The 27,755-nt window shown below is 41.0% G+C and overlaps 2 protein-coding genes and 1 long non-coding RNA gene across 3 annotated transcripts in view; 1 reads left to right on the top strand and 2 right to left on the bottom strand.

Moving 5' to 3' along the window:
- Nucleotides 1-8,717, bottom strand: part of LOC135089659 (ras-specific guanine nucleotide-releasing factor RalGPS1-like) — a 103,918-nt gene extending 95,201 nt beyond the window's left edge. Inside the window, exon 1 of the mRNA XM_063985547.1 lies at nucleotides 8,553-8,717. The gene's annotated coding sequence lies outside the window, so the exon portion shown is untranslated. The remainder of the gene's footprint in view (nucleotides 1-8,552) is intronic.
- Nucleotides 8,718-12,401: 3,684 nt separating this feature from the next.
- Nucleotides 12,402-17,123, top strand: LOC135089633 (uncharacterized). Its single transcript, XR_010261565.1, has 3 exons — nucleotides 12,402-14,932; nucleotides 15,833-16,045; nucleotides 16,648-17,123. It is a non-coding gene; the product is annotated as an uncharacterized LOC135089633 (long non-coding RNA).
- A 4,451-nt stretch (nucleotides 17,124-21,574) lies between these two features.
- The window catches only part of LOC135089628 (dnaJ homolog subfamily B member 12-like), a 28,084-nt gene continuing 21,903 nt past the window's right edge, over nucleotides 21,575-27,755 (bottom strand). Inside the window, exons 6-7 of the mRNA XM_063985462.1 lie at nucleotides 25,161-25,324; nucleotides 21,575-24,228 (exon numbers count right to left, since the gene is read on the bottom strand). Coding sequence (XP_063841532.1) covers nucleotides 24,119-24,228; nucleotides 25,161-25,324 — 274 coding nt within the window. The 3' untranslated portion in view covers nucleotides 21,575-24,118. The remainder of the gene's footprint in view (nucleotides 24,229-25,160; nucleotides 25,325-27,755) is intronic.

Below are 27,755 nucleotides of genomic sequence, written 5' to 3'. Positions count from 1 at the left end.
GAGGAGGATGAGAAGTGTCTGTGTGTGTGTGTGTGTGTGTGTGTGTGTGTGTCAAGAAGCCATTCACACAGGTAGTACAACAGCAGCACAGGTGTAGGTGAGGTCTTTCACCCCCTCCTTCACCTTGCAGCAGCGCCAACACCCAGCATACTCGTACCTCTACTCTCCCTTCCCTTACCCCTTCCCCACCACAACACTAAAACACCCCCTCAATGCCACCATCGCCACCACCACCCTGCCCGCCCCCACAGATACATCCTTCTCCCCCCCTCCCTGCGTCACGTGAGCGGGAGTGTAAACGTAAACAAAACACACACACATACAGACACCGGAAAACACCACCACCACCACCACCACAACTACCACTACTGTTACTACGACTCCTGAGGCTGCCTTTGTTATCTGAAATTGACCTTTTCCTCCGTGTGTGTGTGTGTGTGTGTGTGTGTGTGTGTGTGTGTGTGTGTGTGTGTGTGTGTGTGTGTGTGTGTATACAGTATGAAAGTGCGTTATCGCTGCCGTCTTATGAGCTATCACTTGATTTTTGACACACACACACACACACACACACACAGACATACACACACATACAGAGGCAAAGGACAAAATCCGCGCAATAAGTACGATGCTCAGTAAATCTCTTCTACTATTTTATCACCGCCACATCCCCAAACTACTACTACTACTACTGCTACTACTACTACTACTACTACTACCACAGCCGCACACCTAGACTACGGACGCCCTCGCAGCATAAACACGTTCAAGTGAAGCCAGTGAAGCCCTCAGGGACGCCGTAAACACCAGTAAATAAGGCACCCTCGAATCGCAGTTATGGATGCATGAAAACAAACATGATATCAAGCTGCGATAAGACCACAGAGCTTCGGGCAGTGACTCAGAGCACCGCGTCCCACTGCCTCGCTGCCCCACGGACCGCCTGACGGACGCACACATCATCACGTGGTCCACTGTTTACATTGGTGGCGTGGCGGACCCTGGCATCACGTGCACTGCTACTACTGATATTTACTCTCTCTCTCTCTCTCTCTCTCATCCTGCCTAGGGCATACAAAGAGACTGCGTGGTGTCTTGATTCATCTGACATTTCGTTATCTAGTCTTGAACGTACGCATGACTATGACTGTTATACATATACTTCCCATGTTTTGACACGTGTAGGCTACATTATTTACTCTGCCCTTCCCTCCTCACCTTATGAAAGCAAGTTAATTAAGTTTGTAATACATACCTAATAACCTGAGGGTGACGGCCGGATATGCCGCATTAGCTTATCGATCTCAATATACTACACCTATTTCAACACACACACACACACACACACACACACACACACACACACACACACACACACACACACACACACTCACAAGCTGAGCAAACAAACACCACTTCCAAGGACAAGAGTGAAATCTAGTAATATCCATGTGGTTCCTGCTAAGAATGCGGCTCCTTATCTTAGTTCTCAAGGGTACTCTTCTATTGCTGCCTGAACTCTTTATAACCCCACACACCTATCAATCTGAGCTCCCTCCCTCCTCCCCCTTCCCTCCACCTGTTATATCACCGTTATAATTCTCTCTCTCTCTCTCTCTCTCTCTCTCTCTCTCTCTCTCTCTCTCTCTCTCTCTCTCTCTCTCTCTCTCTCTCTCGTCACCAAATCAAAGCGCGCTGACGATAACGTGATAAGTGAGAGAGAGAGAGAGAGAGAGAGAGAGAGAGAGAGAGAGAGAGAGAGAGAGAGAGAGAGAATGTGGTACAGCAATCAAAACATGAGTAAGACAAGACATTTAGACCTGTCATAACATCAGCCGGTCTGTTTGTCTTTCTTACACACACACACACACACACACACACACACACACACACACACACACACACACACACACACACACACACAAAGATAACGTGCTATCACCCCACCTCCTCTGTCTGCCTGCCAGTCTGTCTCTCAGTGAAGTACTGTCCTATTTAAACCTAGCAATCCCATGCACTATACCTCAACATGTAAATACCCAAAGACAACCTATAATCAAAGTATTACGGTATAACATTCGTAAAGACGTGTGGTTTCCTTCCTGAAAGATACGTACCTCATTTTTACTAAGAATAAGATTTCTAGGTAGCCTGTGTACAACTGGAGCTAAAAGCTGTTTCGTCTTAATATTAAGTCAGTACTTAATGAACTAATATCATACGTATACGAGTTCATCCATGCCTCCCCCTAATAGATACAGCCGCTTACCTTCGTGGGAAAACGGTTGTCACAGTTTCCCCGGTGATTGACTATAAAGTTCTCACAAAGACCACCTAAGGCCAAACTAGCTTGTGTCGACAGTTGTGCCGCGGCACCATTACGGGAGGCCCCACCCCGCCCTTGGTGAGCTGGCGTGTGCCGGCTGAGACGCAGTTCGCGCGTCAATGCAGACAAGTCTGACTCTTCCTTCGTCATATCAAACAACTGTCTCTGCAATTCGTTAAACAAACTTAATGGAATCCAGTCGTGCTCCAGTAGGCAGCATGGCAGCAAGGACTTACAAACATCAAGGGGTACAAAGCTAGAGGCAGACTCAGATCTGATTGGCATCAGTGGCTGGGTGAGGTCTGAGGGTCACCAGATGGCAGACCAATAAGCACGGGCTACAGGCAGGGTGAGGCGCCTTGATAGCTGGTGCACACGGCAGTATTGCTGTGGCAGGGAAGTTTTTGTGAAATGCTGGGAAATTTTTTACACCCACCAGCGGATCACCTCTCCGGGCAGCTCAAGCAGTGCCGGGGGCCTGAAGGGCCGCCACGTGCGCCAAAACACACAAGCCATGTGTCAGGTGACTGACTTTTTCAATGTACGTGTTAATTTTTAATTGTTGCATCGGGCAGCAGCAGAAGCAACAGTAGCAACCAAGGCTAGCATACTGTACCGCTGTACCTAGAAGCTCACACCCCCCGTGGAGCGATGAGGCGTGAAGCACGACGCCTAGTTGATGCTGTCATGCACCATGCGATGTAAATAAGCCCAGTCCGGCAAAGAGAAACCGATGGGTGCGTGGGAGAGCCCAATGAGCGGCCAGCCATGTGGTCGCCGCAAGTGTAAACAAACCAGAAAGTGACGCCGGGCTGACGAGCCGCTCTGCTCCTTAGGACGGTGAACAGCAGGGCCACACACCACACACTTGCTGCATTGCTGTGCACGCCGGCATGCAGGAAGATCTTAGAGGAGTGTTGATACAGTGCTAATCTGGCGCCCTTCAAAAAGCACTCAAAGAGCCGCCGAGTCCCTCCGCAGCACAACCTTGAGGCAGCAGCCAGGCTGGGTGTTCCCGGTGTCATTACATGTTCGCTTCTTTCCTTGCCCCTCCACCATCGTGCGGCTTGGAAAGTGTCCACAAACGTCGTCACCTTGAGCATCATCACATGTATGTGACACACACACACACACACACACACACACACACACACACACACACAGTACGTGTCCACTGCTCCGGCATCACTCAGTCCGCTTCCGTCTCGCACACAAAAAGCATCGCATTACACGCATGGAAGCACCGCCAGCTTGGGGGCAAAGTCGTCCCTCATCGTCCACCACGCAGACCACACGGTGTCACGCCGCCCTTGAGTTTATTTCAGATCAAGACTGCAGATGCGTCCATCCCTGTCGCTGTTATACGAGAAACAGCTAAAGATCATCTTTCTGTAAATTAACCTGCACTTCTAAATTGTGTAGCCAGGCATATCCTGCCATCATTATCCTGGCCGTCACTGCAAAGCGAAGCACGCCAAGACTGCGGAGGCTCATCAACAGCTGCCTTGCAACGTGAGTGCTGCATTCAGGGACAGGTTCAAGCACTGACCAACCACAACACAACTTTAGTGTCCTTGTGCTGGTGCATAGCAGCTACATGAAATAAAAAAAAAAAAACTTCAATGGACACTTACCGTTAATTAATCAATATGTACCTACGAAAGAGAGAAAAAAAAAAACTTTGTAGGCATTTGTTTTAGTGGAAGTTGGACATATAGTGAAAAGTAAGTGTTAAAAACTGATTTTACAATTCAGTCCAATTGTTTCATGAGCAATTTCATGATTACCACTTGTAATGTAGCGAGATGCTTAATTTCAAATCTGAAAAGATAAGGTGATTATCCAGTCCTTATTGGTAATTAGCACATTGTCTTAACGAAATCGTCCTTGACAACATAATAACATGTAATTAACCTGCGCAGAGTTTCACAACATACATTCATGACTGTCTGAAACTTTTTTTTCGTTGTTTGTCCTTAAGTGTCGTTGATGCATCAAGTCCTTGCGTCCATCCCTAATGGCTGTCAAGACCATCTCAAAAAAAAAAATAAATAAATAAATGAATAAAAAAATAAACTTCGGGGATTTCATTTGCAGTTCATATTAATGAACTGATTTAATTATCTCCACTCTCACTGACATTATTGTTGCTTTCACCTTTCATTTTCACTCGTTGGCATTGACAAGAAGCAGAGCGAAGGACGAGGAGCCTGTGCTGGCACCCCTGATATGCGAGTGCCTTCCCCCAGAAACCAGGCCACGCTACCGCGGCTGCAGCCAACAGGTGGAATAAGCCTAATACCATCAAAGCATCCTACCACGCGCCGTGTCCAGCGTTCCAACTCAGAGCACGAAAAACAGGAGGCTGTAGTGCTGCCAAACATCGCTGTTATCGACATCATGATAGCGTCTTTTGTTTTCTCATTCGGCTGATCCGGTGTCAGGGGACGGACGTGACAAGCGGCGCCACAAGAGCCTTGGGTACCCACCTCACCATCTGGTTAGCCACTGTTAGGTGTGGTGGGGCCGAGAACGGCGCCTCCAAAAGAACCAAACTTTAGGATGTTATGCTGACAGGCGTGACAAATTATCAGCATTCTGCCATAAGTTTTCGTTCTGTCTGCAGTGGTGTGAGGTCGAGGACGCTGTCCATCCCTTGGGATGTAACTATTAGAATCAGGCCATCTGTGTACACAGTGAGCGAGCCCAGCGTGGTTATGCAACGAGAAATGACATGCTATTCCTAAAGAAAGAAAAAAATCTATTTCATCTTATTTCGGAATGAAGTGCGTGGGCAGTGGGTACTGTCTTACTATGTAAGTTGCGCGGCTTTCCCCTTACCTTATTTCATTGATACGATAGTACAATACACGCCCCGAATCTCCACACTAAATCGGGATGCAAGGAGAGTCAGTGCCATCGGTGGGCGAGGGATGAAGAGAGCTTCCAGTATGGTGGGCCGAGCAGTTAGCAGGTAATGACACGACGTAGTGCGCACTTCCCTCTAGCAGACGGAGGACACCAGCACACCGCAAAGGGCGATGACAGGCAGCGCCACGCTCACCGCCCGACGAAACAGCTTCAGATTTTGGAGTTCTGGGCCACTTCTTTCTTCACAGTTTGCCGCTTGAATTTGCAATAAAATGCAATCACCATGCAGTGTCACCTTATGCAGCATATGAAACATAAGACTAAAAGTATGGCGACAATCTCACATCTAAACAAAGTATTAGGTGAAGGTGAAACTAAACTCTTTAATGAGTACCGCTGTAGCAAGGTCTCTCTCTCTCTCTCTCTCTCTCTCTCTCTCTCTCTCTCTCTCCTGGAAGTTGCTAGACCACGCCCCTGCCACCAGTGCGTTATACGGGAGGCAGCCCAAAAAGGAGGTAAATACATAAGCAAACTGCTAGTCGCCGTTCACGCGCCAGCACAAACAGCATTTCGTCCATTTGTTTACATTCAGATCAGGACTTTCATCCACGTGTGTATCGTGATGGGCGGTGGCTGCAACCCAGGCGAGGGGCGGCGAGGCGGCAGGCAGGTGGCGGCCAGGAAACAATGTGACCATCTGGCCGGCTGGGAGGCAGCAGGCGGAAACACCCGGATCCGCCCCCAAGATGTGCTACCTCCCTCCTTCCGCTCAGGACACACTGCTCTCTCTCTCTCTCTCTCAACGCTGACAAATACATGTTGAGGATTTATTCTCTGTGGATACACTACTTGAATACAACACAGTATCGGTGAGGCTATCAAGGAATGGGCGGGAAGGAGGACAACGTTGTGGTTATGTGTTAACATCGCCATCACCACTGACTGCCGTAGTCTAGACTAGAATAACGCCAGCGCACCAACCACAAGCGGGGTCACCAAGAACAACACCCAACATTTCCCTCTCGGGACAGTTAAGAACACACCTACAATGGACTGTTCTCTTTATCCTGCAGATGATAACCCTGAGAGTGGGTGAATGGTGGAAAAGAGGGAAGGCGGTAGGCTATCCGTTATGTTACTGTGGTTAACTGTGGCCTTGCTCGCCCCAGCAGCCAATAAACAGCAAATCTCGATCATTCTTCACACCGCCACTACCATTACCTGACGGTTCCTCCACTAGCGTCGCCACCGCACACCGCCTAGGTGATGGTACTCTCATTGGGTGCAGCGCTGCACTGCCGTCTGTCAAGCACACTCCACAACGGCCCGGCGGTATTGTTCTGTGGGGGCTGCTAATGCGGCTCTTCACTCCAATTAGCGGCATGACTGTTATGATAATGGCTTCTAATGTTCTTCATCCTCACCTCGTGTTGCCACCTACCAACGGTATCCCCCCTCCCAGAACTGGTGTATATTACTATCCCCGTCGCCACCACTCGCCACGGCAGCTGTCCAGTGACAAGACTCGTCTTGTTATATCGCTACATGATCATATTCTAAAGAATGAAGTTTAGTTTAATTCTACTGCTAATATGCTACCTCACTCAGTCAAGCACGGCCTGAAAACTAAGCATCAGCACTCCAGTCTCAGAATACAGTTTCTCTAAAATTATATTTGCATTTGGATACGCTCCACTATTCGTATGTCTGCAACTAATGCCGTGAACTCATCCAAGTGGTACGTAATAACAGCTGGCGAGCAACCCATAATGAAAGATAACCGCTTTCTTAATTAATGTAAATTATCATTAAAGGAAACAAAACCGTTGAAATCTGCACTTATTACTCCGTTACATCTTATACACTGACAAGGCAGCATCGCTTTTAAATTACTATTTAAGTACAACTGGCTATAAAGGAAATAAATGTAATTAATGTTCTAAGTGCATGTTATCATACAGATCCAACACTATCGCAGTCAGTCACAATTGGCACCCATGAGAGTGCAGTAAACAGATCGGGCTGCTTCCCAGAAAAAAAGAAAAGCACTCGTCAATGTAAGCAAACAAGTTGGGTCGTCTTGCCTGCAGGCGAACCCGGAACACTGGCGGGTGGTGAGCGAAGCGAGGGGGGACGAGGGTGGGGGAAGACCAATGCTGTAGTGCAGCACACAGCCAGGGCTACCAAGGCCTGTCCTTAAGCTGTTAAGAGCTCATAAAAATGTCACTTTTTTTCATTACAATGACTAATAAACAAGCTACATGTTGTATAAGCCACATAATCATCAATCCACAATCAAGTAAACACATTATTACTTCAGGAAGACAATGTTGCTTAAGCGTCCTCAAGAAACCATACACGGCGCGGTACGTCGGTAATCCTACACTACACCGTAAGGCAAACTTTTGTTACAACTCAGCAAATCACTGCCATCGATGTTTTTATTTTCATGAAAGAGAGATGATGAACTGGTTCATTCCATCAATTCCTAGGGCGCAGATGAAACTGAGGCTCCTCAGCAAGATGAATGAATGTCACATTCAGCATTTCCTTCCCTCTACACCTTAATAACTAAGCAAACAGATCATTTAATAAAAATCCTTTACAAACACATCAAAATATCACATACGACTTGAAAGCCTGGTTTAGCTCATACCATATACATTAACACGAAAATACGTAAAAATCACCTATAACCTACAACTCTTCGCAAAACAGCAGGAATTTATCTTACTGAATCGACGCAGGTCCAAACGAAACTGACAACTTAGATGGCATTATATACGTATACTGTCACCTACATACGGGCGTCCAGTCAGTCAGTTTATCTGCCTGAACACCGCTCCTTAGCCACCCCCACGTGGCGGCGGGAACACAAAAAAAGGAACCCAGCAGTCATCGCCTCGACCCGCCCCGCCCTCCACACCCTGTCTGATAGGCCTAACGCCATGTGGGATCTTCACCAGGACCTAAGGGACCTAAGAGGTTAGTGTTGGGCACACCTGGCGCCAGCAGCGTATCCCAACACATCTGAGTGTGGCTGGAGGAAGCGCCAACTGATGTGAGGGCAAAGAGGGCCTGGCGCCGCGACCCTCCCCAACCACCACCGCGGCGGCAGTACTATATAGCCTGGTGCTCATCGCCAGTTCATCACCCCTGAACTATCTCACCAGGGCAACTCCAAGTTGTCACTCACCACTCAGCCCACACTGCAAGCCTGGCATCAGCACGATTCAAACAATGGTATGGAGAAGGAGAGAGAGAAAAAAAACGCATCCCTGCAAACGTTGGCCGCCGTGTATCAGTAGCAGCTGCCACTCGCCTCTCTGAGGTGTTTCCCGCTGTGTTCTCTACATACCTGCTGCCTTGCTGTCTCTCGGCGACAATCCTGTGTTCCAAGACAACGCCTATCCAAGGAATCCACGAATAAACTGAATCAACACCACTGTCAATGACAACCACCTCGAAGAGAGCGGTGTACACCTCTACTGTCCGGCACACTAGACACAACTGACGCTCATTGGTCGACCGCTAGACAACAACATCCAAGCGTGAGGTGCCAGTGCTCCTCTTTCTTACATACTATTTCAGAAAAAAAAGGCTCTATTTTGTATCATGTGGGTTACTTTAGTTAATATTCATATATAAACATAATTAAAAAATTGTAACAGAAAAATTGCAGCAAATTTGATTCGTGCATAATTTCCACTGCATGGCGGAGCCTCGCTAAGCAGAAATCATGACGTCACTGATGATGTCATCCACGCCACTCACGCTCCAGACAATGACGTAAAGATCAATAAAATCCTAGGTATATGAACCTACGATATACATGCTTATATAGCAAAACAAGGAGGTCCACTGAGCTGCCTTGTGCGTAATTAATTCGCTTGAAATGCCAAGATGTTCCAGATATTTTCGATCTACAAGCGGTTAGATGTACCATCATCATCATCATCATGCTTGGGTTCACTGCAGGACAGGAGGGGTGGGAGGTTAGGTAGAGAGAGAGAGAGAGAGAGAGAGAGAGAGAGAGAGAGAGAGAGAGAGAGAGAGAGAGAGAGAGAATCTTGTTACAATATCACGTTTTAAGGCGTTCACTTTATTTAATTAAGATAAACTATTGAAATAAATAAATAGTAAAAAAAAAAATAATTAATTAATCGACTAAATGAAAATCTAAATTATATACTTCTGTTTTCTTTGCTTGAGTAGAATACTTCATTGTATTTGTTTGCCCATGGTTTGTAGTGGTGGCTTACTGATAAGCACTGCATGAAGGGATTAGGTGTAGCGTGCCGCGCGCAAAGCAGCTGGACAAGGAACAGCTGACAAGGTTGCGTTGCAGCGCGGGGCGGAGCAAAAACGGGAAGACAGGGAAGAAGGGTGTGGGCTTGGCTGCGTGAGCAATGCCCGCCTGCCACCCAATTACATCCAGTCTGCCTTCCAGCTTAAATACCCTCACTGTCATAAGGTGAGACAGTATACAAGAACACCTTGTGAATAGTTAGTGCATGGCTGCATCCCACCACATCCCACCCCGAGCGCCGGCGTGCATCGGACGCAGATCCAGGGATACCGCCAGGCTCCTGCTGGACGGCACGTGACAGAAACAGACACACTTTGCTCATCTCCTTTAGCGTAATTTTATTTACCTATTAACTTATCTATTGATTTATTAACAGATGATCAAGGTTGGAAATGTATCAACATGTGTGACACTTCAAAAGCAAGATTCACTGACATTCCTATTCTTATCACATGTAACTTTTACACACACACACACACACACACACACACACACGTACCCTTTTAATGCCACATATGTGTATACAACATTAGGACATGCTGGCACTATATGTAGATGTAACACCTTAACATAGCTGGAACTGCACTCTCCTGCCACACTAAACCACACTTGATGACGAGGCTAAAGGAAAGCAGATAAGAAATTTCAAACCACCCAGCGAGGACAAAATTATTAGAACCTGCTGTTGATACCGCTGATAGTAATTTGTGTTGTTGATGTTGCTGTTGTTGTTGTTGTTGTTGTTGTTGTTGTTGTTGTTGTTGTTGTTGTTGTTGTTGTTGTTGATGTTGATGTTTTGCTGCTGCAGTAGCTGCTGTTGCTTTCTCTCCTCTTGCTGCTGTCGTAACCGTTACTGTGGTTGCTGCTGCTCTTGCATTTGAGTAAAACAAACTTTATGTAAATAACATGACTGTTTGCAAAACATTCTTCCTAAAAAGTAATTCACCGTGTGTGTGTGTGTGTGTGTGTGTGTGTGTGTGTGTGTGTTTGTGTAGATCACGGTATGTCCCTTCATAGTTTCACAATATCCCATATCAGGTGGCGGCTTACTTATTGAAGCCCCATTACAGGCCGCTTGTTGTGTTTTATCATTTCAGAGACATCTGGGAAGACTCTTTGCTGGTGTGGGTGTAGTGCGTTAATGTTTGTCATTCTATAACTTTATATGTGTCAGAAGTGAACTCCATAATACATCCACAACTGAGTGTAAAAATGTATGCAATTTGCAGAATAACTCGCTTCAACTCGAGCATCTAACAGATGCCAAATGGAGGATAGGAGCCTTCCTGCAAGGAATGTTGAGACTAAGTTTTGGCCACTTTCCTGCAGCCTCCTCTAGTTATCTTCTTTGCTGGTGCCGTGATGCTCGACAGTGAAAGGGCCGTCTTGGTAACCTGCTGGTCTGCCCAGCTCACTCTTTCCCCTCAAAGTCTGACATGGAAAGAAATCCAGCTGAGAATCTTCCTCCCTGGCTACTTATGAAGTTTTGAAGGATTGAGTGAGAATAAACATAATACTGATATCAATATTAATAATAACGTAAATGTCAATATATTCAAACTAAATACGAATGCAACCATTCTCAATACTTGTATTAATATTGATTAAAGTATTAATGCCAATATGACATTCGGGACTGCTGCGGTTCAATGTGGAAAGAGATCCTTGATAATCCTATGCGGATGAACGAGTATAACCGGGTGAGGAGGGCGGTGGTGGACGCGAGCAAGAGTTATCCCCACCATCCTGCATCAGGACGGAGCTCCCGCCAGGGCGGCCTGTGAGGACATGAGTCATCCGTGTAAAGGACAGTTGCCCTTCAGTGCGTAAAGAGAGCTGTCAGTGTAGATATTAGGACGCATGACGTCATCACACTTAAGAGAATTATCTTCCTGCTGGGTCTTCCAACGCGGAAGTGACGCCGAGTCAGTGCAGCAGGGTGATTTCACGTTAGTCTCAGATACGACAAGCAACAGCGTTGGCTGAATACTGAGTGTGTGTGTGTGTGTGTGTGTGTGTGTGTGTGTGTTAAGAAGGCATGCAGCGTCGCGGCGAACGGTATTGGTGTTACACAGTTATAATGAAGCCTTTAACACAGACACCTGGCAATTGTGTGAGATGAATGCACACACACACACACACACACACACACACACACGATTGAGAGAGAGAGAGAGAGAGAGAGAGAGAGAGAGAGAGAGAGAGAGAGAGAGAGAGAGAGAGAGAGAGAGAGAGAGAGAGAAAATGTTCTGCATCTTCGCTATCAGCATAAATCACAGTATCTGTATCCCAGCCTGTCTTGTCCACCACACCTTCCTTTTCCAAAACTCATCTCAAGGAGGAGCAACGGTAGAATTTATTGCGACATTCTAAAATTCGAATTTGAGTTGAAAAGCTGAATATATTCCGTTCTAAATGGCTAAGTATATATGTTCCATCTAGAAAAGGAATTTGGAGTTTCTGTGATCCAAGTTTTTAACTGACTGATTATCTATTTTTTGGTAGTCTCTTCAGGTAAACCAAGACACGGTGACTAAAAAAAAAAAAAAAAAAAAACGATACGAAACTTTGGAAAAAAGATTTTTTATGCGACATTTCTAATAATGGTAGTCACTCATGAAGCTTCAACGTACGTTCTGAAACGGCAGATGTTCCGAAGCCTCACTTTGAGGGACATTTCAGAGTGACATGATTTTCATCTACATATCATGCCTTTCTTTTTTTTTTTTTTCGGAATATGAAGGATCATGGTACAGTAAATATTAATATTAATAAGTCTCTCTCTCTCTCTCTCTCTCTCTCTCTCTCTCTCTCTCTCTCTCTCTCAAGGACGCAATTATATTATTGTTGAAATAATATAGGTTTTAAATGCATATATTAATATTACGGGAAATTTACTTTGTATTTCCTTATTCAATTTTTCTTTTCCTGTAGTGGCAGTGCTGGTGACAATATTAGTAGTAGTAGTAGTAGTAGTAATAGTAGTAGTAGTAGTAGTAGTAGTAGTAGTAGTAGTAGTAGTAGTGGTGGTGGTAGTAGTAGTTGTAACGATGGTGGTGGTGGTGGTGGTAATGGTGGTGTTTGCGGTAGTAGTTCAACAAATACAGGCATTAACAAGCTAACAATCCCTAGCATGAGTATAACAGTATTAGCGAGTGTGCCTCTATACTTCTCTTCCTCTAGCCCCCTCTAAGGACACGTGCTCTCTGTCCTATTACCGTTTGCTGCGAGCCCGGAACAAGTGGCAGGAACAAGAGTTGGGTATAAGGAACTGTGTGAGTCTGTTAGGGGAGTGCTTTTGATACTAATGAAGGACATGACGAAGAGATGAAGGACGTGAAATGTTAGTGTAGGAGAGAGAGAGAGAGAGAGAGAGAGAGAGAGAGAGAGAGAGAGAGAGAGAGAGAGAGAGTGTGTGGGAAGGTGGTGGGGTATGGCTTCTTTCCCCGGGTGGTCTGTTCTGCCTGGTGTCGGGGGCAGGGCACTCATAAGTATTCTCTCCGCTCTGTGTGGTTAGTACTCGGCCAGCACTCGTGACGTTGTGTACCAGGTTTACAAGCAGCCCCTCTCACCTATCATATGCGGATGAAGCTCGTGGAAAAAAAGCACAATAAATTTAGTATCCGCGAGCAGCACACTACCTATGGACGTGCTCGTCCTGGAAGGTCCTCACTGGCTCTGAAGGCTCAAAACAATGGCGCGTGTACATACGAGTGTCCTACGGTAACTGGCATCCTCTTAGAGCACGAGTGTTTATCTGGTTTTAATGGATAAAGTATCATTACCGACGACTTTGTGATCGTGTTACTGTGTGATGTACTCACATTCAAGTATATGAATCTTTAACCAGCATAGTATATATAACAAGAGTATAGTGCTCAGCAAGGAACAATGTTTAGTTTTCGTGAGCTTGTGGAGTCAATGGAAAAAAAGACATCTGAAATTGTTGCGCCAATTTCACGTCCCACACAGTTATCATTACCACGCTTTTTTCATGATGCTCTCATAGATTGTGAGGAAAGCGCAAGAGAGCAGACGTCACAACACACAGCGGAGACTAATAATGAAAAGATGGATGGACATGGGAGGCAAGAGGGATTCTTCGAACACAGTGACTCACGAAAAGAGCTGGAACACCATGAAGTAACATTCTGGGAAGAGAAAGTTGTGCACCCGAGCAGGGACGATCAGACAGCGTGCACTGAAAAGACAGACATTGAATCATTATGGATAGTGAGAAAAGAGACAGACGTACTTCCAATCTTCAAGCATGGTAGTTTGATAATGAAACCTGAAAATGATTCAGTCAATGACTTTTATGACGCAGTCAAAAGAAACGATTGCACGTTGCCCCAACTTAATCTGGTGCATCAAATCTCTTCTCTTGACGAACAGGATTTAAACGCTTCGAACACATCTTTGCGGCCTGAACACCATCTAACTTGCAGTTCTCTAGATTCTAAAGGCAAACGTAAACACAATTCTGATGAGGATATAATGACTCCAGCTTCCCAACGATTGAGTGAGGACACAGATATCCAGGGTGATAAATGCAATCAACTCAAAACTAACAGAACAACAACTCGAAGTATGTGTGCCAGATATAAGATTAGAGACCGTGTATGTCGGTCAGCAAAGCAAAAATATTCACATAATCCTTCAGAAGAAATCAGGAGAGGTGAAGAAGTTAGCAATGTCAGTTCAACAGCCGTGAGGAAGCAAGGGGGTGAAGATATAGTTGAAAATTACGCTTCCGCGGATTTACTTTTACATGAAAGTCAATGTGCTGAAATGTGCCACCATCAAACACCCGTAAAAGAAACGTTAGTTTCAAATGACCAACCTGAAAGGGACAAGACAGCAGCGCAAGGATCCTGGAGCAGCGACTTGCATTACTTTATAACAGATCCTTGGCAAAACGCCACCGTTGCTACCATGCCGCGGCTCAACAACCAAAATTGTTACTCTGAGCAACACAGAAACACATCAGGTAAAAGTCTTCGTTTAAATGAAGAAAATGAATGGGCAGCACTCAGTCTTCCAGAATATGAAGAGGAAGAGACTACTGAAAACTCTAGACATGCGTCCAAACATGACGAAAAGGATCCGGATAAGATAAGGGGAGCTTCACGTGGCTCACAATCGATGCTCCACGCTCCCACATCAGGAACCTCGGAAAGTATCGCAAGGACTATAGCAACACATTTTGCACGGAACTCCCGGGAAAAGTTGAGGAATTTGAGAAAGAAGAAAGATTCAAAGGTAATAAGTGTTGAACTCATTAAAGATTTGCCAGATTACAACGTGCATGAAAGAAAAAGAAACAGAAGCAGGGATCCGCAGAGTCTCGCACCTGCAGTGCACGACGTGGATACAAATATGGGAGACAACGACGGGTCTCGAGCGTCCTCGTCTTCTACAGGGTTCAGGTTACACCATGGCCACTTTTCTCCTGTCATGAGATTACCCATACTGTAGTGCATCGCTTCCTTGATTCATACGCTCTCGCAAGAATAGCTACTTTAAGAAGGAAAAACGAAGCTCACTTTGGTAATACACAGCAGGACAGAACGCCAGATCTCGGACATCAAAGGCTCTTACACAAAACGTGACATTATGCTGTAGTACACTACTTATGAAATAAAATCATAAATAAAAAGCTATACTTACAATTAACACGCTGCATAACTGAAAAAAAGTAATATTAGTAAATGTAAATTGGTACATTACTAACTTGGCAACCTTTACTCGTAATGTCTGAAATCCGCTCTTCTGTCCTGCTATGTTTATGTAACTTTTATGTTTGAAATTCGTACTTATAGTACTTTTCTGAAAACCTCCACGTCGTCTTTGATGGGACTGCCTGTGGTTGTCACAAAAAAAGTGGCGCGTGTACCATGAATTTCTCTCCATTTGCTAGCGATGCCACGAAAAAGTGACAGCACACGAAGGATGTCGCGAGTCAGTGAAGGTCCAGATGGGAGATGAGGCGACCGTGCTGGCCGCTTGAATTTAACTATGACAATTATTTTTTTAATCGATGAGCAAAATGAACGTCAGTGACAGAATTTTCACTGTGGCAAATCATAAGCTGTGCTTGCTCAGATTTTATTCATAAAAAAAGTGTTTGGAAGACATAATCTATTTATTTAGTTGTGATCTGCATGTCATTGTCCTTCCTTCCTTCCCGCTTATTACATTTCTGCTACCATTGACTCCCAGTTGTTAAATTGTATAGATGTGCATTTTGCATAATGTACGTGGTAATATGTACAGAAACACAAACATGATTTTTTTCCTGTACACAATACCACTAAATAATATTTCAGATGCCAACTGTGCTTGTCCTGGTGGCGAGACGAGATCTCACTGACGCGGCACCAACGCCTGCATGCTCCTGGCCGCCCCTTTGCCTGTCCGGACTGCCCGTCTCGTTTCAACCAGCTAGTGCATCTACAAATACACCGCCGCACGCACACTGGCGACAAGCCCTTCCGTTGTGGTACATGCAGCGCCTCCTTTAGCAGAAAAGACAGGCTGAGGTAATGCAGGACTGAAGGTTGGATTTTACCACGAGGACACGTAGTGCTCGGTCGCGGGAACATTATTTACTTCAAGTATCTCTAAATTAATCTAAATATCATAAACTTAAGATTAAAGCCTACCAGACTCATAGTATGGTTACCTTGGGAAGTCAGAGATCTATTTAATTTCAAGCTTATGGCACCGTCAACCAATAACCCCTTGTACATGGTGAAGTCTATATCGTATACTATACAGAGAACGTCAGTGGTTCCTTTTGATATTGTTAAGCTTATCTCAGATTTGATATATTGAATATTCAAGAGCAAACCATAAAAATAAACAAACAATTCCATAATATCACACACGTTTTATCAAAATCACAACTCCGGTGAACATCGAATGTGAATTAAGATTTTCAGGGAATAACGCTTCATGTATATAGAATATCACGCGATTCAAATTTAACTCAGCTGTGCAATTCCAAGAATTACCTTACGGTAGACTATCATGGAATTGGAGACCAAACAAAATAAAAATAGTTTCCTAATACCTGTCATGACCATAATCTCTCTCTCTCTCTCTCTCTCTCTCTCTCTCTCTCTCTCTCTCTCTCTCTCAGGTCTCATGAGCGACGGCACAGCGGCGAGCAGCCCTACACGTGCCCGTATTGTCCTGCGTCCTTCCGCGATGCTGGCAGCCTGCGGGGCCACGTGCTTGCACACGCCCACCAGCCTCCCTACACCTGCCGTCTCTGCAGCGCCACCTTCGCCCACCTCTCCACCTTTACTTCCCACTGGCGCTTACACAAATGATATCCTAGGAATGACGTCTATAAAAGGGAAAATAATCTCTCTCTCTCTCTCTCTCTCTCTCTCTCTCTCTCTCTCTCTCTCTCTCTCTCTCTCTCTTTCTGTCAAAGTATTTATAACACTTGACAACAAGCTATTTCAAATAACAGTCTTTTGCAATTTAACCAAGGCATTTGATACCATCTCCCACTACATATGATTAGAAAAACTTACTGTTTACTGAATACGCAGCATTCCCCACAAATAGTTCAAGAGGTGTCTCAGTAATCGGAAACAATTAACCTCTTTTAATAATGTGTCCTCCCCATACAACAATATTATATATATATATATATATATATATATATATATATATATATATATATATATATATATATATATATATATATATATATATATATATATATATATATATATATATATATATATATATATATATATATTTTTTTTTTTTTGTTTATTTATGTATTTTATCTCTCTCTCTCTCTCTCTCTCTCTCTCTCTCTCTCTCTCTCTCTCTCTCTCTCTCTCTCTCTCTCTCTCTCTCTCTCAATAGTGTAATTACTACAATTCTATATGTACAAAAAAAAAAAAAAAAAGGCATCTCCGCGGCTTGAAATAAGATAAGGAGTGAAAGGCGAGAGGCGGATGTGCAAGGGGCAGTGTAGTCAGCATGACTACACTGGCCTGTATTTTGAAATGCTTTGGAGTCTTAAAAGAATCACATTCAAAAGCCACAAAGATTAATAATCAGATTCTCTTGAAAGTTTTCCTCACTAATGATGCAAAGGTTTCTGAGTTTTATATCGGCTACTTTGAACAAGCTTTAGTAGAGATTATTACAATTCTCAAGGATGCATTCATTAGTCTAGTGACAGTTTAATAATAACTGCATATCTATCTAAAAAGAAAGAAAGAAAAAAAAAACTAAAAACAATAACAATCCAACTAATTATCTTTGTGGCCTCTGAAAATAGTCCTGATGAGAACCCAAAACATTTTAGTTTCCTATACCACGTAACAAAATTAACTTCTATGTGACAGTACTTATTTACACACACACACACACACACACACACACACACACACACACACACACACAGTCCTGATGGGAACCCAAAACGTTTCAGTTTCGTATACCACATAACAAAAATAACTTCTATGTGACCGTACGTATTTACACACACACACACACACACACACACACACACACACACACACACAAGATAACTATGTGCAGAACTAGTTTTCCAAATACAGCAATAGATCAGCGAAATGCATTACTGAAAGTAGTGTGTGTGTGTGTGTGTGTGTGTGTGTGTGTGTGTGTGTGTAAACAGTACTCGTCAATTTAAAGAAAACATACATTTTTATAAAAAAAAAAAAAAAAACGGATCATGTGCTGCAAAATATGAATTGGTAAATAAAAATACTTAAATACACTCAAACACACACTAAGCTTGAAGAGAGAGAGAGAGAGAGAGAGAGAGAGAGAGAGAGAGAGAGAGAGAGAGAGAGAGAGAGAGAGAGAGTGAATGGTAAGTGACAAGCTGATGTGACGCGGCGCTGACTGCTTGAAGTGATAACTGATGACGCTGGTATGGGATGAGGACGTCACCATATTGTTTTGACTCGCACTGGATCAAATGCAACTGTAAATGAAAACGTATGATAGTGAAAATAAAACTTGCTGCTGCTGCTTTGTGCATCTTCTATCTTTCACACAAAGACATAGATATAAAATTCCTTCTAGATATTACTTTAAAAATCGTATTCATAAACGTCTCGTCATTTCTATTTCTAACATTAAAAAAAAAAAGTCTCCAGTGGAAATTATGAGTGAGTTCAACGCTGTTTTTTTTTATGATTTTAGTAATAATTTAACAATGATTACGTATCATCAAGGAGAAAAATCGAAATAACCCAACTAATGATCTGCGCGATCTTTGAAAACAATCCTGAGAGAACAATGCGTTTCGGAATATTATAGGAATGAATTAGCATATCTGTCTGCCAGTCTACCTATCTATCTACTATCTACCTATCTATTGTTCAAAAGGCACCAAACTATTAAATTCCACATTAACCTACAAACTCGTCTGCTGACCGTGGTTTCACCAGTACTGCTCAGTGTAACAAACAATCTACTACTTGCTGGCTCTCCCACTCCCTCTAACTGGTTCTCTCAATGAAGAATAAAGTGGCACAACAACAATGCGGATACAGGCAAAGGCGGTCTGCTTCAGTGATGAGCGTACGTATCTTGGCGCCTCAAGGATACTGGGACTGCTTACACAATACATAATTCTTAGATGGCATGATGGCAGGCTGTAAATATTCTTAGATGGCATGATAGCAGGCTGTAAATATTGCGTTCATCTGTACTATGTTTTCAGACAGCGGAAAACACACACACACACACACACACACTTCTTTGCTTGATAATTAAAAAAAAAAAAAAAAAAAAAGCGGAAGATGACAGTCACACACACACACATACGGCGTAACACTGTGATGACTCAAACAATAGGTCTTTTGGTCTTATTAGTTATCTTCTTCCCTGCTTTGCCAAGGACGAGAAGTAGTAGTAGTAGTAGTAGTAGTAGTAACACATGTGTTGGTGCAGGATGCCATCGGGCCGACACGTGGCAGTTCCTGCATAAAACTTGCCTGTCTTTGTAGTAGCGGTAGTAGTAACAGTAGTAGTAACAGTGAGGGTTTTGTTTCAGGAGCAGGAGAGAAGTGAGGCAGGGACGTGTGATGATTCCATGGTAGTTCATTGTTTTATGGTATGGATGGCATGAGAGAGATTAATGCTAAGTTGGAAATATTAATCTAAAGCTGAGTGAATAGAGTGGGTTAGGAAGTGGTAGCAAGCTTGTTTGCTGATCACAGTGTCTTACTAGCAGATAGTGTAAGGGAACTTCAAATGAATTTGTAAATATTCAGTGTGTTGTTATTGATATATAATAAAACAATCCACTGGAATAAGCTGAGTGCAGGTGTTGGGTCTATTTCTCTCCAGCATCTTTCCATCCTGTGGTCTAAGTCATTATGACACTCTTAACTATGTGAAGTCACCTGTCACACAAATTCATATACCGCATGCATAACTGTAACAGTTACTTGAAAAAACAACAAATCATGAATTATATAATACAGTTTCTTGTATACTTAGAGTAAACACTATCAGATGCAAGTAATCCACAATGCAAGTAAATTGGTAGATATTGCATTAGTAAGACAAGGAGGCATAACTTACCTTCAATCACAGAATTTTGAGCAGATTACCATATGCCACTTTTGCCATGCTCTGTCACCAAATCTAAATATTTTCTGTTTTTATGTAGTAGGTGATTTGATAAAGGTGAAGCCACTGATCTTTACCTTGGTGAACCATGATCTGAAGGTCAAAAGAACAAAAATTATAAGTATTAACACATGCTGCAGTTACTGAATCTGCAAATTTACATTTTCTTTTCTCTTCATCCATTACCGCTCAACTGGTTGTTTGTCTGTCTTCATTGGAACAAGTAACAATCATAAGTCTTACAAAAGGCTGCCTCCCATGTTGGTGCTTTCATAATTTATTTGGGGGTGATATCTACATACTATGCATAATAGACAGTATGTACATAGGTAAACAAAACTATTTTCAAGAGAGTAATACCAAGGTTAGGAAATGGAAAATCTCATGGTGTATGTTAGGTTAGTGATGTGAGGAACAGGGCTCTGGGGGTATTGGGGAGAATAAATGAGAGAACTTGGAGGTCAGAACTTTGTCTCAGAATGGTCCATAATCAATGCACAGAATTACCATTTCTTCTTTTATTCTGAGTACCAGATGATTAACATAGATTCATCATAAGACTCTTCATGTGTTCACTACTGATCAAACCAGATATTGTTGCCTGCCTTCATTTCTCTGTTTGATGTGGCAGTCATGTGCTTTCTTATGTTTCATGAGATAGCACTAACATAATTTTAATGGTTTATCTACTTTCATTGATGTTCAGTCCCAATAATTGTACATCTAAGCATTCCTCACTCTTCTTTCTAAAATAATGACAAGTCTTTAGAATGATGGAGCAAGAAACAAGGAAACATTAAAAAAACATCTGCACCAAATATGTTATACATACTCACTACTCTTGTTTACTTGCTCCATTCCTATTGTAACATATTCCACAGACAATGGAGCATTGGTAATTTGTCAATAAAACTCCATACAGATGTTGATAATACTTAAAATACATAAATATAAAACATGATGGTAGGACTTTACACAGGGTGTAATAAGTTTTGGTGCTCTGTTATCACTAGGTATATTCTCATTTACTTGCTCCATTCCTATCCTAACATGTCCACATGCAATGAAGCAATAGTAATTTATTGTCAACAAAACTTTAAAAAAAGTTCATATGTAAAATATATAAAATACCTGGATGATTTTTTTTGTCTCTCCTCCAAATATATAAAAATGAAGTAAATATTTATATAAACTATAAATTAGCAATAAACATCAGCTTTTGCTATGTCTTTTAATGTTTGAAACCAAGTAACTTTTTTCAAGAATTGAATTATGGTACCACAACCAAAGCAATAATGAGTTCAAAATTTTGTTCGAAAACCAAATTGTTCAAAAAGGGAGGCGTTCGATAACCGAGGTTGCACTGTACTTAATTTCATGTGTAACATATATTCTTGATTTCATAAAAGTGTCATTAAACAAATAAAGAACCTGTTAATAACTTTATTACATAAAAATACAATAAAGAAAAGGCTTAACCAATTTCTATATATGTATATTCATAAATATCCCATAATATTTCAACAAAGTAATTTGCAACCTAGCATTGCATATGTCTTTTAACAAAGTGACTTTACACTTCCTACTCATATCTGTTGACACAAGAGAGAAACTATTAATTTTTTTTATCATGAAAGCATTTGAAGAATCATATAAGTATTAGATTTCAATCAAACATGAAGTATTAATAACTTGGAACAGGGTGAAATACAACATACCAAAGCAAAAGTAAATTATGAATTCATTCAGAAGTAAAAAAAAAGTTGACCTTGCGAGGCAGGGATATAGTATATGGTAAAATAAGAATGTCTTTGAAGTAGGTAAACTCTGTATGTTAAACCATAAAAGACTGAGCAGCTCATGACAGGGAGCATCTTAATGATAACACTTCATTTTCCACTCAGTAATGTTTCATTCTCCTTTCAGAAAAAACTAAATGCCCTCAACTGCTGGCCATATGATACCATCATAGACTATGGCAAAATTCACAGCAGTTCTCCTTTCTATAAATAGTTATGGTGATGTAGAGAGTGGTTAATAAAAATATACCACCCAAAGGCCTTAAGCTTCAATGACAAATTATTTCTCATTTACTGCAAACTACCTCTTGTTCTATTATTCAAAGTTTAAAAATAGTAAAATTCATAACCAAAGTGGTTACAAAAAAGCAGTTTTGAAGAAAAATCTATGAGTGAAGACTGCAAGAACCTTTCTCTTTAAAATCTTAGTAAGATTTTCAAATATCTAGCTATTCTTTACTCAGCACTTTAGCTTTGTCTTTGATTTCCACTACTACAGTAGTCATTCAATGGTTAACTGAAAATATCTACTTAATAAAGTGTAACCATTCTGCTTGTTAATAATGTTGATCCATGAGTCTTTATATACAAGTTAAACTTTACTGACAATTTTCCACAAATCTTCAAAAGAGATCTAGTGCAATATATCACATGTTTATTAACAACAAAGTATCACAAAACTATAGGGCTTGTGAATCATTTTTTGTTTCCCTGCAATAATTACGTCTTTTAAAGTTTCTAATGATCTTGGTGAGCACTACAACACAATGGATTTGAAACCACTGGTTATAAGGATGCTAATCAGGACTGATTCAACTGTTTGTATAAGATTATTTAGTTTCTAAATAATTTTTGTAGTATTAAGTGTTACCTAAAAAGTAATACATGCTTGCATGGTGAGGGCCACACAATTACCACTAATCTTCAATCAACAAACATGTTTCAGGTATGCAATATGGAAATGATTAAATGAAATGATGAAATCTTTCATTATGATAACACCTCAGAAAAATTCTGAATATGTGTTTCCTGCACATTCCTTACAAAATGTGCCAAACTTTGTGTACTTATGTTTGTGTGAGAGAGAGAGAGAGAGAGAGAGAGAGAGAGAGAGAGAGAGAGAGAGAGAGAGAGAGAGAGAGAGAGAGAGAGAGAGAGAGAGAGAGAGAGAGAGAGAGAGAGAGAGAGAGAGAGAGAGAGAGAGAGAGAGAGAGAGAGAGAGAGAGAGAGAGAGAGAGAGAGAAGCATACACATACATAGGGACTTGAACACACACACAAACACACATCACTCCTAAATTCTCACAAGTGTCTTCCATCTACTTACCTCACACTCATACACATTACTCATTGACTTCTTTTAATTTCTCTGTTTTCCAAGGTCATAAAAGTATTCAGAAAAAGTCTGAAAATATGTGGAGGAAAATACTCAGTTGTATTCATAATTCTGCCATATTATATTTTACTTAAGACATATTAATAAGGAGGAAAAAATGTTACAAGAAAACAATAGAGCCCACAGAGCTTCAGTTGGCCGCCTAATGGTTTGCTGTGATAGCATGTATGTATGTATGTATGTATGTACATGTGAAGAAAGAAACTTTGCACATCAGTTGCACAAGTGTTGAATACATCCATGATTAGGAACATCATTCTTTTAGGCAGTCAATTCTTATGAATTGACTAAAAGAAAGTATGTCCTGATTACTTTATTTTAAATTTTTAAGATGAATATTGCAAAGCTCTATTTATATGTATATATAATGCATTCAATTTAAACTAAATGTTTTCAGAACAATGAGAAAATGATTCATAAGAGGAGTTATATTACACAAATAAGGCATGAAATAACAACAAAGTCTAACATAATTATAAATAGATTTGAAATATAAATATACAGAATACAGCATTCAAGCAAAGGCCAGAAGCTATAATCATTACCAACAACTATAGGTAAAGTAAAAGATATATGAAGTAAAGTGTAAGATTGAGTAAATCTATCATGTGCATCCTTAAATGTTTTCAAAAAAATTACTTTACTATTCACATTTCAAAATATACATACTGACCCCACTTACTATAATTTAGTTCAATGTGTTACTTAGTTCAATCAACTGGCCTATGCTGCAGTGATGTTTTAAATTTTCCTTAATTGATTCTATGATCTATGCCTTTAATTATACAAACTCTGAAGTGAGTCACATGATGGAGTTCGGAGTTCCTGGGCTCTCTTGAACATCTGTGCATCACCAAATGACCGAGCTCTCCATATCATATTCTCTTCTGTAAGAGAAAAATTATTTGAATGCATGGCTTGGTTAATTAGAAACCTCAACCTGCAACATTTAATTGTACTGGAGTCAGGTTTGAACAGTCCACAAAGTCTGGAGAGCTTGCTAGGAATAATTTGAACAAAATAATGTGAATGTCATTAGTTAAAACACCAATCTTACTTGAAGTGCAACTTTTACTTTCAAAGTATTTCCATTAAACAATCAAGATTACAGTAAATAGTAATACACTGCTCACTGTCAAGTGTTAAATATTCACTGAAAGATTGCTCACTATCATTTGAAGAAAATTTGGACACTGCTAGGCAATATCAAGAAAGTATATAAATTACCTATAATGTCTTTGTTTATTAAACAGGAGAGAAACAACATAGAGATGAATTTCACTATTTAACACCACTTCATACCTGACACTATTAGATTTAAATATTTTAAAGTGAATACAATCAAAGATGCCTGGATGGGAAGAAAAGAATGAAAACACTGGAATGTGTCAAGATGGAATATACAGAAGAAATTTTATAGTACTAAGTTAGTCTCCTGATGTTTTGTTGGATTAAGTAAAACCAGTGCTATGATCACTCTTTGGGGAATTTCCTAGGAATAAACATATGAATGGAGAGAGAGAGAGAGAGAGAGAGAGAGAGAGAGAGAGAGAGAGAGAGAGAGAGAGAGAGAGAGAGAGAGAGAGAGAGAGAGAGAGAGAGAGAGAGAGAGAGAGAGAGAGAGAGAGAGAGAGAGAGAGAGAGAGAGAGAGAGAGAGAGAGAGAGAGAGAGAGAGAGAGAGAGAGAGAGAGAGAGAGAGAGAGAGAGAGAGAGAGAGAGAGAGAGAGAGTCTCATACCCTTGATAACTCTGGTGAAAAGTAAAAAGCAATCAAGTCTAATTTTAAAAACTTTTCTTTAAAGTGTCAGACATCACTTACTATAATTCTTCTCCTTAAAGCAAGCATTCCTGAGAGTAGATACAAAATCTTCTTCTACATGCTGTTCTAATCGTCGAATACTTCCTTGATAATCGGTAGAAAAATCTGGCTTCACATAGTAGGACACACCCAAGTTGGAAGTGCTTCGCTGAACACTATATTTGCTGCAATATAAAATAGTACATCAGTATGAATATCAACAAATCTTTATAAATAAAAAGGTAATACTAATAATTATGGTTGTCCTGTTTTCATGAGATCAGTTGTTTTCACTTGTGATACTCCTGTGCCTTATCCTGGAAAGGAACAAAAATCTATAGTAACATTTCCTTACTATAGATCTAAATTTTGTCCTTTTTTCATGATTAAGTCTCAATGGATGGTTTTGAAGATCAGGATAAGCATAAAAACATATTAATTTAGAAAATAAATCTACTTTACTAAACCAACTCCATGTACTTTCATAAATAAATGGGACATCAGAAAATTAATACTAAAGTTTGTGATGGCTACAACGATAGTATTTTGATTAGAGATAGAATGTCAAGCTTTTCCAAGCACATAAGTCATGATTTAACAATTAATATTTAGTCAATATCTTGCAATAAATTAGCCAACAACTATTTGTGGTTAGAAATGTTGATCTTTTAACTCCTCACTTTCCCAAAATGTACTGCAAGATTTTTCAGAAGATACACTACTGCTCCAGGAGATGGTCAGGTTCCATAATATCCTCTTTTTCTGAAGTCACTAATACATAGTTCACTTAAAATCAAGCTAACTTAATCAGTAAACCTTGGGTCTTTCTTCAGCTTATATCTAAATGGCTGACCCTATGCTATGGGTTAAGTTCCCTATATTTCTAAATGGAGAGAGAGAGAGAGAGAGAGAGAGAGAGAGAGAGAGAGAGAGAGAGAGAGAGAGAGAGAGAGAGAGAGAGAGAGAGAGAGAGAGAGAGAGAGAGAGAGAGAGAGAGAGAGAGAGAGAGAGAGAGAGAGAGAGAGAGAGAGAGAGAGAGATACATTATAAACTCGATATGAAACATTGACACCAGTGTTGTCTGCATATCAGTGTTAATTCTATGTGATCAATATTGCTTTAATAATTTACAAAATGGCTACAAAAAGATGGCACTATAATGTTTTTATTCATACAAAAAACGTGCTTTCAAAATGCTGGATCTTATTTGCTTTATTTGTTCGTTGGAGGGTATACTTACTTTTTCCCTTGTATAATAATTACTCTGATTTCTTGATGCACTACACTATGGTATGTTATTTAGTTCTTTCATGTACCTTACCTTAAGTATCCCACACAGTGCAGCATGGATCACTTATGGTCTCTTGCAGCAAGCACGCATACATACACAACCACATATACAATACACACAGGCCAAAACTGTTCGCCTCTAATGGAAAAGCAGTGTCACAGTTCCTTAGCTTAAGTCCTATACTTACATGCTGGTAGGTGAACAGGGGCTATCACGTGAAAGCACAACACTAAATTGGTCTCTGCCCAGCTTGAGATATAAATCCAGGACATCTTAAATATGAACTAAATTTAAATTTTGCTATTACTGCAATGATCTTTTGTTCTGCCTTTTTTGGATGACACCATATGACTGAAAAGACACTAATTTAAATAAGATCTCTTGCTTTTTGTCCAACTTCAAATTAATTTCAAGAATTTTTCCATACAATAAAGAAGTTATGTACCTGTTCAACCATCTTGCTAGCCTGCATTTACAATACTCAGGATAACATCCACTATTACCAACCATGTCACTCTGAGGTCTATTTGACTCTCATGCTATTTGTCCACATGTCTGTACTGTAAATAGGATGTGGTGAGAGAGGAGGAGAGAGAAAGAAAAAAAAATGCATGTATAGTATACTACATATATGAAAAAGATCAGCAGAAGGTTTTTTGTGATAACATTTTGGTAAAAGTATAAAGAGCAAGTGGAGCATAGTTTCAGTATACATTTTTAAAGAATGTAGAAAAAGAGAAAGATAGGAAGTGTAATAAAATTTAAATAAAACAATTGAAAGAGAAATGAAGATCTTAAGAAACAAACCTTGGTAATGTGAAAGAAACATGTGACATGACATTAAAAGACAGATGGATGTAAAAGAGCCAATGAACAGAGTAATGGAGTAGTGATTGAGCAAAGCCAAGAGAGAGAGAGAGAGAGAGAGAGAGAGAGAGAGAGAGAGAGAGAGAGAGAGAGAGAGAGAGAGAGAGAGAGAGAGAGAGAGAGAGAGAGAGAGAGAGAGAGAGAGAGAGAGAGAGAGAGAGAGAGAGAGAGAGAGAGAGAGAGAGAGAGAGAGAGAGAGAGAGAGAGAGAGAGAGAGAGAGAGAGAGAGAGAGAGATTGCTATTATTGCAGGCTATGCAAAATATGGATGGGAGCTAAGTGAGATTAAAATGAAACAAAAACTGAAAACTGAGGACTCACAATTCTAAGATGAGTGGTGGTGAAAAAAAAAAAAAAGAAAGGAAAGTAAAATATACTAAAGAATTTTATGGAGACTATTGTGGAATGAACTGTCAGTATGTAAATGTTAAGAAAACGTGTGTTGAGATGGTTTCAGGT

This window comes from Scylla paramamosain, chromosome 3, assembly GCF_035594125.1.
Source record: "Scylla paramamosain isolate STU-SP2022 chromosome 3, ASM3559412v1, whole genome shotgun sequence".
NCBI classification, from domain to species: domain Eukaryota; kingdom Metazoa; phylum Arthropoda; class Malacostraca; order Decapoda; family Portunidae; genus Scylla; species Scylla paramamosain.
The sequence above is the reverse complement of the archived record's forward strand: the minus strand, read 5'-3'. Positions and strand labels throughout refer to the sequence as shown.